The sequence below is a fragment of the Ceratotherium simum genome, chromosome 6 (assembly GCF_057802395.1).
Source record: "Ceratotherium simum simum isolate JZ-2026a chromosome 6, ASM5780239v1, whole genome shotgun sequence".
Lineage (NCBI taxonomy): Eukaryota > Metazoa > Chordata > Mammalia > Perissodactyla > Rhinocerotidae > Ceratotherium > Ceratotherium simum.
This window is the reverse complement of record NC_141905.1, coordinates 28,167,481-28,181,798: the sequence shown is the minus strand read 5'-3', so window position 1 is coordinate 28,181,798 and position 14,318 is coordinate 28,167,481. Positions and strand designations below refer to the sequence as shown.

The 14,318-nt window shown below is 39.7% G+C and overlaps 1 protein-coding gene across 9 annotated transcripts in view; it reads right to left on the bottom strand.

Moving 5' to 3' along the window:
• USP54 (ubiquitin specific peptidase 54) overlaps positions 1 to 14,318 on the bottom strand; it is a 119,904-nt gene that overhangs the window by 30,272 nt on the left and 75,314 nt on the right. For 7 of the 9 annotated variants that reach the window (XM_087432026.1, XM_014784860.2, XM_087432023.1 and 4 more), the window contains exons 4-9: positions 5,947 to 6,081; positions 4,292 to 4,405; positions 4,075 to 4,157; positions 3,545 to 3,650; positions 3,286 to 3,432; positions 1,714 to 1,863 (exon numbers count right to left, since the gene is read on the bottom strand). In XM_087432026.1, coding sequence (XP_087288152.1) covers positions 1,714 to 1,863; positions 3,286 to 3,432; positions 3,545 to 3,650; positions 4,075 to 4,157; positions 4,292 to 4,405; positions 5,947 to 6,081 — 735 coding nt within the window. Of the gene's footprint in view, positions 1 to 1,713; positions 1,864 to 2,809; positions 2,900 to 3,285; positions 3,433 to 3,544; positions 3,651 to 4,074; positions 4,158 to 4,291; positions 4,406 to 5,946; positions 6,082 to 14,318 lie in introns of those variants that run through there. The other 2 variants (XM_087432027.1, XM_087432030.1) reach the window with 2 other exon arrangements.

The following is a 14,318-nucleotide window of genomic DNA, read 5'->3' as shown; positions in this document are numbered from 1 at the left end:
AAACAAGAATTGGGTAAAGAGGCAACAAAAGATATCTTAAACCTAAACTTAATAAATTTTTTGTTAAATATTTTTTTGTTAATCCTTTTAGAAAGCATTAAAACCCTGTAAGAGACAGGAATGATGAATAAAACTACTTTTATTCCTGTGAAACATCAAGTTAGTTGTAAAATATGAATAAAAGTTTTCAAAGGTGAATATGCTATGTGAGGGAGCTTCAGCTGCCTTGGTGATCAATTTCTTTTTACAAACATCAAATTAAAGCCCTTTCTTGAAGTTTGCATTTCTATAATTTTCTCCTAAATATTAAAATCACTTTTATGGGGCCGGCCCTGTGGCTTAGCGGTTAAGTGCGCGCGCTCCACTGCTGGCAGTCTGGGTTCGGATCCCGGGCGCTCACCGACGCACCGCTTCTCTGGCCATGCTGAGGCCGTGTCCCACATACAGCAACTAGAAGGATGTGCAACTATGACATACAACTATCTACTGGGGCTTTGGGGGGGGGGTTTAAATAAAAATAAAAATAAAATCACTTTTATGAAGCTAAAGAGCAGACAGAAACTCTCTCACAGACTGCCTTAGAATAAATGACATTCCTTTTCAGAGTTCACACGTGGCAGGACATGAAATGTCAAACTGCTTAGAATAGACAGCTGAACCTCTTGGCCTTAGCTTTGTGCTGCATTCTGTGCTGCCATAGCGGTGGAAAAGAGTGACACAATAGCCATAGAAACCACAATCCAATCAAATCCCCAAACTCATCCTCTCTTAAGCTTGAACCAGTCACATTCTTAGATGATGTGCTCTTGGAGTCAGACAACTAACATAGTGCTTATTTCATAATAGATGTTCAGTACATTTATAACTGAGTTTTCATTACTTTAAAACATATGCTTTTTATATATAAATCTTATTTAATATCTTCTAAGGCAGGTATTATTTTTCAATAAAAAACCTAAAGCTCAAAGAATTTATATAAGTTGTCCAAAATTATAACAGCAAAAAAGAGATGAAAATGAAGAGAATCAGGGAATTTGCCAAAGACTTTATTATTTGTGGAAGACACTGCTTTAAGGTCCATGGATTGGTGTAGATTATAGTCAGCAGTCTCCTAGCTGCTAACTTTGTCACAAGAGGCTTCCTAACTCACGCAGATCAGCTAAACCACTTCAGACATAGACTCTGTGGTTTAGATAGTATCAAGTTTCCAGCTTTAAACATCATCATAGCCCTATTTTCTCTATACTATCCCAAAACACACTAATCTGTGATAGGGCACTGTAGGGAGCTAATAATCAGAGAATAATTTATAGCAGCCCTGAGACAAAGTATTACAATATTACCCACTGATAATTCCAAGATTTGGAATTCTTAACTTCATGCTAACCCTATAACCTAATTCGAGGCATTAGACTGTTCTCACTCAAATCAACCAATTAACACATTGAAAAAAATACTTTGTCAACTATAAATAGGGAACTGTGCTGAATGCCCGGTGAGTCAATTCAGAGAAAATAATAGAAGATATATTGAGCCTGTCCTTGAGTAACTTGCTATCTACTGGGGAAGACAAGACTAATACTCTCACCAATTCAACAGATAGGCAGGCAGACATCAAAATTATGAAAATGAAACACTGAAGACAAACAATAATTATCCTCAGTTTTTTGCTGTAGTCACCAAACACTTCAAGAAGGGCTTGAATATTCCTACCTCCTTGACATGAGCATCATCAAAATACATCCATTTGCGGATCTTTGTTTGGAAAAAGAATGTAGAATAATGTTTGCCGTAGTAACAGATCATTCCTACTAAGTACAGTTCAGACTGCTTGGCCCGGTCATCTGTCACTCTGAAAAACAGCTGTGGGAGAAGAAGAGAAAGTAAACAGTCACATACTTAACCTTCTCACATCTTCTCTCAGCAGACTCCATCATTTCTTAATTAAGGTACTGACTTGCTTCTCCACCCTTCAGTCTAAGATTTTTTGCTAGTCCATATTAATCATCAGAAATGAACCTAAAAAGGCAAAATGTAGGGAAAAGCAAGACAGACAGTGGCCAGTAAACTGGTAAGGTGGTTATATTTCCTCATACCTTTCAATAATATTTTCTTGTTGGGGGCCTATCATAGAAAGAGCCAGAAAAGTTGAAAAAACAAAACAAAACACTCTCAAGTTTCAAAAGTTACTTATCAGCTGGCACCACAAATATAAATTTCCTGCTGAGACCCTAAGTAGGGGATAAGAAAGCCCTTAGGAGGAGCAATACTGCCATGCTGGTTACCAGCATTTCAATTCCTAGATGTTCAGGACTGTCCTAGGTGCTAAGAGACATACAAAAAAAATGTGAAGAAAAAGATTCTTGCCTTGAGGAAATTATCTGGTTGAGAAAACAATCATAAAAATAAAACTATAATAGTACAGAATATGTAGGCTACAGAAATTTAGAAAAAGGAGATTTTATTGTGCATAGCCTACTCATGTCAGAGATTACTTGGGAAGGAGACCTAAAATAAGATCTCAGATAGTTCATTTATTTTCAACAGTGGCTTAATGACATTAAAAAACAACAACAAGGGATCTTCTTAGTCACAGAACTATTCCAGAGAGTAACCATTAGAAAGGAAACCACAGTTTCTGGTTCTTCTCTTGAACTGAAGGAAAACCCTGGCTGTACCTACACTAGGCCATGGAGCTGATAACATAAAGACCTCATCACGTGTGAAGTCTGTTTCCCTGCCTATCTCCCTGAACAGATGCATGGAAAATCACTAAACCACTAAATTCTCTTCCAAGTGACTTCATTACCTTCTCAACAGACATTGGTTCTTCACTGTGAATTTCATATTCTAGGATTCAGGTCACCAACTTTTACCTCCTTCACCTCCCATAGCAGCTGTAGTCAGGATTGGTCGCTTCTTTGACCTTACTACCTCCCATGGTTGAATACACCTCCCTACTCTAGAGTGATATAAACAACAATGAGTAGAGCACATAAAAACTCTATAAATCGATTTTTATCAATAGCTAAGCTCTGCCCATCCTGTCTTTCAAGGCCAAGGTCATCCCTTCTCTTCTAAAAAGCCTTTGCCACCTACCCAAAGGAGGTATGTGAGCATGTACATGCATGTACCTGTATGTGTACACATATACACTAGTATATTTGTCCAAAACTCTATAATATTTGTTATCTAGGATATACCTTTGTGTTCAGTGTTCACTGTGCTTGAGCAATACTAAGACACAAGAACTCTAACTCCAAGATAAAGGTAACTAACACTCACATCACCCAGCTTAAGGCAGGTGCCCAGGCTGTGAATGACATCCTCTGCCAAGTCTGAATGGTCCGAGTCCCATACCAGCCCAATTGTGATAATCTGTGGAGCATTCATCAACACACGGCGAATGCGAATCCTCTCTCCACAGTTGCTCTGAAATACATATATAAGGCTAGTTTGACATGTTTCCCACTGGCTCTGCCTCAATTCTACTAATTTTAGGGTTCCCCTCACCACTCCAAACCCCACCCCTGACTTAACTCACCGGACAGTTTCGCAGATCCCCCATGGTGCTGGCATTCTGCAGCAGCTCACCAAACATGCTTGGTGAGGGTTTTTCTCGTCTTTCCAGCATACAAATAGCCTGATTGCTTCAAGATGGGGAATGGAAGTGGGATGATGGTGGGAGTTGTACAGATTTATAGCTAAATCATTCATGCAAACTCCTAACTCACATGTTTGACTTTCTTCCTCTGCCCACTATACCAAAGCCCCTTGTCCTGACCAGCCTCAGTGTCCCACAAACACAGTGGGTGCCTCTGCCCGTCCCCAAATCCAAAGTTCATAGAATCCCCATTCCTCCTCCCACTTTGCTGGCCAGAACTGAGCCTAGGAAAAGGGGAGGGATGGAAGACGAAAGAAGGAGAATAAAGGTTATTTTAAAATTACTGTTCTGGGTTCCTACAATATAGCATAGACTCAGCAATAAGGATATAATCTATTTGGATGCCTCCAGTTAAAACCCAAATTAAAGGACTGCCTTGGGGTACCAACAGGGAACCTTGTAAGACTCACCAAAGGGAAGTGGTGGAGATGTAATGAACCATCTGGATGAAAGGCAGCGGATCAGAAGTGGCACCACAGCTAGTACATACACACTAGGCCCCGGGAGAAAAAAGCAAAACCAAGCAGCCACAGTCATTAACTATTTTGGCACCCATTTGACATCCCACATCCCAGGATAAAGTGTTCTTGGAGAAAAAATCTAAGATGTGATAGAGATAAGGTTCACCTGCTCAAACAACATCATTGCAAATTTCTGGTGGGAGATGCAGTGTTGGGCAGTACATATATCCTCTTTGGTTTCATCAGCAATGTGGAAGTGAATTCTCATCAGGAGGTTTTCCTAATAGGGAAAGAACAAAAGCAATATATCAATAATACTCAACAGACAAATGTACAAATTGGTTGGCAGTTTACCCAGAGAAACAGCAATCCTCCTAGAAGGTAGGAATACCCCTAATTTTTTTTAACTTTTTAATTTGAAATAATTATAAATTCATAGGAAGTTTCAAAAAAATTATACAGGAGGTCCATGTACCTTTCGCTCAGTTTCCTCCAACGGTAACATCTTTCATAACTATAGTATAATATCCAAACCAGGAAATGGACATCAATACAATCCACAGAGTTTATTCAGATTTCACCAATTTTACATACACTCATTTGTGTGTGTAGCTCTATGCAATTTTATCACATGTAGAGAGTCATGTAACCACTATCAAGATATATAACTGTTCCATCACCACAAGGCTCCCTTATGCTATCCCTTTATAGCCTTACCCACCCAAACCCAACCCTAACCCCTAGCAACCACAAATCTGTTTTCCGATTTCTATAATTTTATTTCAAGAATGTTATATAAATGGGATAATTTATATCAGCATAATTCCTTTTACATCCATTCAAGTTATTGTGTAAATCAGTAGTTCATTCCTTTTTATTGCTGCATAGTATTCCAAGGTATGTAAGTACCACAGTTTGTTTCAATATCTATCTACCCATTAAAGGCATTTGGGTTGTTTCCAGTTTTTGGCTATTATGAATAAAGCTTCTATGAGCATTAATGTATAGGTTTTTTAATGAACATAAGTTTTCATTTCTCTGGGATACATGTCCAGGAATGCAACTGCTTAATCATATGGTAGTTTGCAAGGTCAGTTTTTAAAGAAACTTCCAAACTGTTTTCCAGAGTGGCTATACCATTTTACATTCCCACCAGCAATATATATATCAATGATCCAGTTTCTCAGGAGTATCTCTGATTTTGGCCTATACTTTACCCTGTAATGGGATGTATATCACTCTCAGATTTTTTTAGTGGATGCACAGAGAGTCTTTTGAAGATCGCTGGATAGAACCCAGAGTTCAGATACTAAAAGTCACTGGGAACAACATAGCTATCTAATAGCACATCACACTTGTGCTAGGGACTCAATTACTCTCTGTTTAATTATCTTTAGTAATGCGAGAGTTCTCAAAGTGTGGTCCCCAGACCAGCAGCATCAGTATTAGCATCATCTGGGAACCTGTTAGAGCTAGATATTCTTGGACTCTACTCCAGACCCATTTAATCAGAAACTCAAGGGGATGGGGTCCAGCAATTTGTATTTTAATGAGCCCTGTCTTCTCCGAAGGTGAAAGCCACCGTTTTATGCAATGGCAAGCACAAAACTACCCTAAGCTTAAAGGAAAAAGAATAAACTCACTAGGCAATTCATACTGCATTAGCAGAGACACCCTAGAGCTCTGGGAAACTAGGGAAATTCCTAATTGTAACTGTAGAGACCAGGGGCACAGTAAATACCACAGTAAAGTAGCCAGTCTCTGATGGAGATCATCAACAGTTCCACTCCACATCAAAGAGGGCCAGAGGCCAGCACTTACAAAGCACTCCGCAGCATCATCCATAATTCCCAGCTGGAAACGCCGTTCATCCTGGAAAGTCTTTGCCAGGGCACTGCGGACAGTGTCAGATGGAAGCACTTTTTCACTACTACACTGAAACTGGTTAAAGATTCCCTGCAGGGAAGAGGTTAGACAAGGGAAAAAGCACAATGTTGTTATTAAGCTTCTATACATCCCAGTCTGTCATGCTAGCATCTCTATGCTTATAGCTGTGAAACCAAATGTACTTCCCATGAGTTGATATGCTTACAGTTAGTAACAAAAAAGTAAAAAATCAAGAGTCAGGGCCAGCCCGGTGGCATAGTGGTTAAGTTCGCACGCTCTGCTTCAGCAGCTCAGGGTTCGCAGTTTTGGATCCTGGGTGTGGACTTATGCACCACTTATCAAGCCATGCTGTGGCAGGCGTCCCACATATAAAGTAGAGGAGGATTCTCACATATAAAGTAGAGGAGAATGGGCACGGATGTTAGCCCAGGGCCAATCTTCCTCAGCAAAAAGAGGAGGATTGGCAACAGAGGTTAGCTCAGGGCTAATCTTCCTCACCAAAAAAAAAAGAGGAGAATCAAGAGTCAGAATAAAGGGCATGATCTGTGCTAATAAGAATCCTTGGGGCTGGGCCAGTGGCGTAGCAGTTAAGTTTGCACATTTTGCTTTGGTGGCCCAGAGTTCGCCGGTTCAGATCCTGGGCGTGGACCTACGCACTGCTCATCAAGCCATGCTGAGGTGGCATCCCACGTAGAAAAGCTACAACTCTACAACTATAATACACAACTATGTACTGGGGCTTTGGGGAGAAAAAAAAAAAGAGGAAGATTGGCAACAGATGTTAGTGCAGGGCCAATCTTCCTCCAAAAAAAACAAAAAAAGAATCCTTGATCTTCCACTTGAGTGTGACACCATCAAGGACACATTAGGAGAGACAATTGTCATGAGTTAATGTAATGCAGTTACCCCATTTCCTCTGATACAGATAGAGGTAGATGTTCTATAGTCAACGAGGATAAATTATATGTAAATAGATTGGTATATTATTCTCTGGGGGCTCATCCTATGAAACTTGGCCCCTTCTTTTAAACTGTTTAGCTAGTATAAAATTACCCAAAAGTACAAAGAATAATATAACAAACACCTACGTGTCTAACACCCTGAAATAAACCTTCTATCATGTTTACTTCCAACCTACAGATAAAGCTAAAGTCCTGTTTAAGACCACCCACTCTTCACCAGCCACTCACTCTCATGACTTTGTTGCATAATCTTCTGTTTTTAATACTTTTACATATGTGTGTGTGTGTGTAGATCCCTAAATAATACATAATACACTTTTGTGTGTGCGTATTTTTTGTTTATGTAAAAAATATCACACTGAATTTTACTTTTTTTTTAATTCAGCATTGTTTTTGAGATCTACCCATAATGATATCTATCTATCTATCTATCTATATCGATACCTATATATATAGACCTGGTTCATTCCTTTTCCCTACTGTACAGTATTTTATCATGTGATTATACCACATCTATTTATCCATTTCTTTATTGACAGACATTTTGGCAGTCTCCAATTTTTTGCTATTATAAAGAAGCTATGCCAACTTATACTTCCACCAGTGCATGAATATAAATAAACTTCCCCATAGACTTATCAGCAATTAATACAGTCAGGCTGGTTAATTTTAGTCTTTATAACTACATTTAGTTTTAATCGGTCTTTTGTGAGCACTACCTGTGGCAAATATCTTTTTCCAGTCTTCTGGTGTCTTTTATGTGCAGCAGTTTTTTATTTTGGTGTAATTAAATGTATCTATCTTCTCCATCTTTACCTATGTCTGAAACAATGATGAATGTGATGTCCAGAGAATGGAAACAAAGAGTGGCAACAAGTGGCACCTGGTTTGGTGAGTCCTTCTCAAGCAGTATTGGACCTTCCCCACAGAGATCAGAATGTGCTCCTTGACATCACATGGCCCAGATCCTCACTAAACCACCCAGACAAACAACTCACTCAACAGTGAGTTACACGCCGTTGTCAACATGCCAAAGAATGTCACTCCCTTGAAATTCTTGTTAGATTTCTTCATATAAAAAAATCCCAGGGTTATTTTTCAGACTTACTGAGACCAGATATGAGACCACTTTATAAACTTACCTAAGTAATCTAAGAATAGGAGGCCCCACCAACCTAGAATGGTCAATTCTTGGACCTCATCTTACTTGATCTATCAGCAGCTCAGTCACTCATTCCCTTCAGGTTTTTACCCAAATATTACCTTCTCAATATAGTATTTCCTGATTACCTTATTTAAAATTGTAAGTTCCACCCCCACTTCCCCAAACTTCCCACCCTTACCTGTTTTATTTTTCCCTGTGGCACTTGTCACCATCTATCATACCATATATTTTACTTATTTATTGTCTGACTGCACTCTCTAGAATATAAGTATGAGGACAGAAATTTTTGTCCTTTAATTCTCTGCTATACTCCCAGCACCTAGGATGGTACTGGCATATAGAGGGCAACCAATAACTACTTTTAAATGAATGAATGAATAAATGAATGAATTATGTGATATGGGTAGGTCTTATTAAGGGAAGATATTATTAAGTCCCCTATCCTTTTTTTAAGCAGATAAAGAATCACCCAGAAAAGGTGAAAATTTTTCTTAAGGTAATATAACTGATTACAGCAAAATGGGACTAAACCTCATTCTACTAATTTCAAGTTGGAACTGTTTTCCTCACTCTATTCTCTAACTAGCATCGTTTCTCCTCATACACATCGAACATCCATCCCTACAGCAGCTCAAGAAAAATTTACTGGGGCTGGCCTCGTGGCTTGGTGGTTAAGTGCGCGCGCTCCGATGCTGGTGGCCCGGGTTCGGATCCCGGGCGCGCACCGAGGCACCACTTCTCCGTCCATCCTGAGGCCGAGTCCCACATACAGCAACTAGAAGGATGTGCAGCTATGACATACAACTATCTACTGGGGCTTTGGGGGGAAAAAATAAATAAATAAAAATTTAAAAAAAAAAAAAAGAAAAATTTACTGTGTAACCTGCTATTATTTCCCTACACATGATTCCATATGATGTGGAGGAGACAGTACCAGCAATACATATTTAGTATTATTTAATAAGCTAGGAGCTGGGGGGGAAATCTATTATAATTACTCCATGTTATTTTGGGTTAACCTAGAAATTTTTCACAAGTCTATTATAAGATCAGGTAAAGGCAGGGCAGGACCTTCCATAATTTGTTGCTGGAAATGCAAGAATGTCTATCAATGATCTCTTCAACTAGACCAAAAGGAAAGGCCTAGGTCCAGAGTTAAACACTCCCAGAGGGCAAATGGATATCTGCCAAGTGACCTACGGGATTCTGAAACTTGGGGGAATGTGGAGAAACAAAGGACAAGGAAGATGGGAAAAGCATCAGTGATGGCTTCTACAAATAATGGTGGTCTGACCACTTGATTTGCTGAAAGAAAGTCACCTCACTATCATATCCCAACTTGCTGCTCTTCTCAAGTGTTAATGGTAAGACATTACTGCTGACAAAGGCTCTATATCTGTAGAGCAAGGGATGGATGAGGTTTGGTCCTTTGCTCAGAGTCTCAAACTGGTTCCAAAACAATCCAGTGGGAAATTAGTTCCAGAATAGTTCTGCACAAATATGATATTTGCGAACTACAGTCCCTTTAGTCTTTCTCAACTTGTTTTCCTCAAAAATTAAGCTCTAATACTCTAAGGCATCAACAGTTCCTAATGAATTAACTTCTCTCCTATGCATAGGACTAATTGTTACCATCCTAGAGACAGAATTAAGAAAATAGTCACTCAAATCACTTTCTGTGTTCTGTGGTTCAGATGACCCCATTTAAGAAAGGACAGGACTCCACTGAGAGATGGCATAGAGTAATAGTTAAGAGCATGGACTCTGGAACCAGACTAGCTGGGTTCAAAATCCCAGCCCCGTTATTTACCATCTATATAACTTTGGACAAGTTATTTTAACTTCTCTAGGCTTCTGTTTCCTCTTTTAAAAGAGGATTAATAATAGCATTTACCTCCTAGGGTTATTTAGGGATTAAATAAGTTATCTATATCTCTATCTATCTGTCTATCTATATCTCAGACTAATGCCTGGCAGTATGACAAGTGCTATCTAAGTGTTAGCTATTATTATTATTATTCTATTTGGGAGTCCTTTTGGGTTACTGTCTGCCTGTAACCTAGCAGCCTGTCTGCCACCGACCTATGCTGAAGAAGGGCCTTGAGTCAGAAATGCTTCTACCTTGAGTTATCTTCCCAGTCTTTCAGATCTGGGTAGGAAGGACCAAACTCTTCTCTATTCTGTTGCTCCTATTCAAGAGAGGCAGATTTCCCATGACCTAGATAACAAGAGTTTCAGCACAGAAAGGGAAAGACCCAAAGTCAGAGCTCTGCTTGCACCCACATTGGATATGCAACAACAGATCTGGCTCTTGTGTTCAGTGGCATCAACGTCCCCATGATATACTCTTTTCTCACCTCTTAATTACAGGCAGCTTTCTCCAGACACATTGAGTATCTGAATGCATTCAGAATGGCCTCTGCTTTGGGCCGGCCCCGTGGCTTAGCGGTTAAGTGCGCGCGCTCCACTGCTGGCGGCCCGGGTTCGGATCCCGGGCGCACACCGAGGAACCGCTTCTCTGGCCATGCTGAGGCCGTGTCCCACATACAGCAACTAGAAGGATGTGCAACCATGACATACAACTATCTACTGGGGCTTTGGGGGAAAAATAAATAAATAAATAAATAAATAAATAAATAAATAAATAAATAAAAATTAAAAAAAAAAAAGAATGGCCTCTGCCTGCATCTTCTTAATTTTCTTATTTTAATTACTGTTATAGGTCTTGCTCTGCTCTTGTCAGGAAGAAGCAAGTGTATCAGGGATGAAGCAGGCGGAGCCCGCCCAGCATGCATCTGTGGAGCCACAGCTCTGGAATAAGCTGTAGCACAAAGCCCCTCTGTTCCGGCAGCACACTAACCCCTGTGTGTCCCTCTCACATGAGCACAGGGCTGGAACGGGCCTCCTCCTGTTCCCTTTTTCACCCTCCTCCCACCTTTCCCAGAGGGAGATCCTGTTCACACCAAAGAAAGCCAAGAACATTTAGTTCAGCAGTAAGAACAGGTGGTAGCACCAATAAGGAACAAAAACTGGTATTCTTCCAATTGCTGAGTTCTATGGTAGGGAGAGAGAAAGGGCAGGAAGAAACAAAACCCAGGAATCATTTTTCCCTATGGGGTCCCTGATGGTTTTATTTCAATGAACAGAGAAAACCCACCTTTGAGGTTTCTCTCTGCTCTTCGCAGGGTGAAACAAAGAGGTCTTCCTTTTCATTCTCAGGAAAAGGCAAGTTACTTTTTGTCTGTTAACTATTTTCTTGGATGTAGTGCAAAAGCAACAAGACTTTAATGACTAAAAGCAGGTGTTTCCCCATCCGTTTCTCTTGGATCAAGTAGCAAACAATTCTACCCACATCAACACATAGTTATTTAGATTAGTAAAAACCACGTACATAAGATAGAAGTGCCATAAAGACAGAAAGTCTTTGTGCTTTTGAATCTATAAATGCAGCTGTTGTATAAATTTTTTCCCCCTAAAACATACCTCTTGTCTTTAGGCAAGAAACAGCTGTTTGTTTATGTTTCAGGATTTCCCAGCCTTGCTCTAAAAGAAGTCATGAGTAGAGAAGATAGGGGTCAAGGAGAAAGGCTGTCACTAAATTTGATGCTTTATGGGCCTGAGGTCTTTGGAAAGCGCCCCAGTCAGCAGTCCAACTCATCCCTGAGAGGTGTCCAGCAATACTTTCTGCAAAGGCATGACACACTTTATGCACTGCTACTAATTCAATTCTTAGGAGTTTCTTCTCTTGACCTGGGCTTCCGAAATTGCACATCATTTTGGCTCTCATAATCACTCTTTTTCTCCACATGTCCTGGAAATCATAGACCTAAATAAATCATAAACCTAAATGTGGCTAATCGAGCCTGTTTGTAAACATAACCCTCTGAAAGGAAGATAAAGGAGCTACTCCTTGAGGGTCACTGACCACTGGAAAAGAGAACTGTCACACCAGTTTTGTGTGTTCAAAAGAATGTTCAACGTTCTTGGGGCCGGCCCAGTGGCGTAGTGGTTAAGTTCACGCACTCTACTTCAGCAGCCCACGGTTCGCAGGTTCGGATCCCAGGCGCGGACTTAGACACTGCTCGTCAAGCTATGCTGTGACAGGTGTCCCATGTATAAAGTAGAGGAAGATGGGCACGGATGTTAGCCCAGGGCCAGTCTTCCTCAGCAAAAAGAGGAGGATTGGCAACAGATGTTAGCTCAGAGCTAATCTTCCTCACACACACACACAAAAACATGTTGAATGTTCTCTTCAAGAGGGGAAAGAATATGTAAATACTTACCATTTTGGCACCCAAAACAATAACATTAGATTTTTAACATTTTATTGCAGAAAATTTCAAACATACAGGAGTAGACAAAATAGCACAATAGATTCCCAAGTACTTGTCATCCATCTTCATCAATTATCAGCCTGTGACCAATCTCATTTCACATGTATACCACCGACCCACTTACTCCACTCTCGGATCATTCTGAAGCAAATGCCAGACATTATTAATCTGTAAATATTTCAGAATATGCCTCTAAGAAATAAACTCTTTTTGTTTAAAGCATAACCATAATATCATTACTACACCCAGAAAAAGGTACTAAGAATTCCTTAATACCATCAAATATCCAGTCAGTTTAATAGAAACGCTTGCTCCAACATTGGGGAAGGTAGAGAATAGCTGGCTAGTTTCTCCCTTGGGATTCTTTAACCTTATGTCTGAAAACAGCTACCTTCTGGAATTCCTGATTAGAAAATTACCCACATATCCTATATCAGTCCCTTTAAATTAAATTCACTTATCAATATCATATCTCCCCATGAGTTTAGGGCTTTATTTGCACTCAGTTCATAATGCAATACCTTGGACTTGCAGTGGTGAAGTTAAAGACCATCATAAGCTACCTATCACACTCATTCCTGCTACCTATGCAAAACAGTTAGACACCCAAATACACCCAAAGACTGAGACACAGATAGAGAGAAATAGCAAGACTTCAAGACACTGGACAGAGACAAAGAGGCAGAGACAGGCCAGATTCGCCAGAGAACAGTACTGCTTTTAGTGGGAAACCATAAACTAGTGTTTAGATTTTACAAAATACAATAGTCAATTTGCTAATTTTTGCCAAGATCAAAAATGTAGGACCTTACAGATTACCAACAGTATTCAAATCACATTTTGAGAATCAATACCATAACCACTTACCCCAGAGGGGAAATGAAAAGGGGGGAACCCTTCTGGACATGCACAAAGATTTTGAGACTGAATAAGTGTCAGGTTCTGCCACAAACTCTGGAAAGGAAAGAATCATGATGATCTACTATATTTTTCCCTGCAGTCATACCCCTCTACTTGAATATCATATAAAATTCTGAACTCTAAATTTTAAAAAGGATAAAAGACTCAGTTTTATACTATCCAAGTTATGTCAATGGTTAAATTAGTTGAGAATATTTAGCCTAACAGGACATCAGGCCTAAGAACGGTTAACCAAAAGACCACACAAATATGCTCATATCCCATAGGTAAGCAAAACAAGGAAGTTTAACTCAAGTAGATGATATGTGCATTAGACATAAGGACATACCTTCCTTATGTGAGGGTTGTTTATTACTAGCTAAAATTTCCATGGAACAAACTAGAAATCTAATTTCCTGGTTTAAACAGTTAGTCCAGGATAACGAGTTTGCTTGTCTCTGATACTGGCCATGACTACAGGACAATGAAGAACCTTCCATTCCCATAATCTACAAAAAAAAGGACTGGATTGATAATGAATGATGAGTAATTTCTTAAACAACTTTACTCCTTAAACTTATGCTTCAGTACATAATAGAGGAACAGCTACCTGGTACACAATCAAAAAATATTGAGGGATTTGTTCCTTGAACTCTCAAATTTCCCCTTAATTAACAGGTGGGCTATCAGCAGAACACAGACCTTTCCTGCCCCTTTGGAATAGTCTTACTGCTCTACCAATACAGACTTACATTCCAGGACACCTTACATACAAAAACATATTTCCTCCCACCTACCCGCACCAGCACCACCATTCCCCAGCTTTTAAACCTTATACTAGCATTTTTAAAAGAAAAATCACTAATTGAGAAGATTTGTTGAATTTAATCAATCAATGCAGCATTCTTCTTTCCCTATAACAAAAAACACTCTGTCCTACATCCT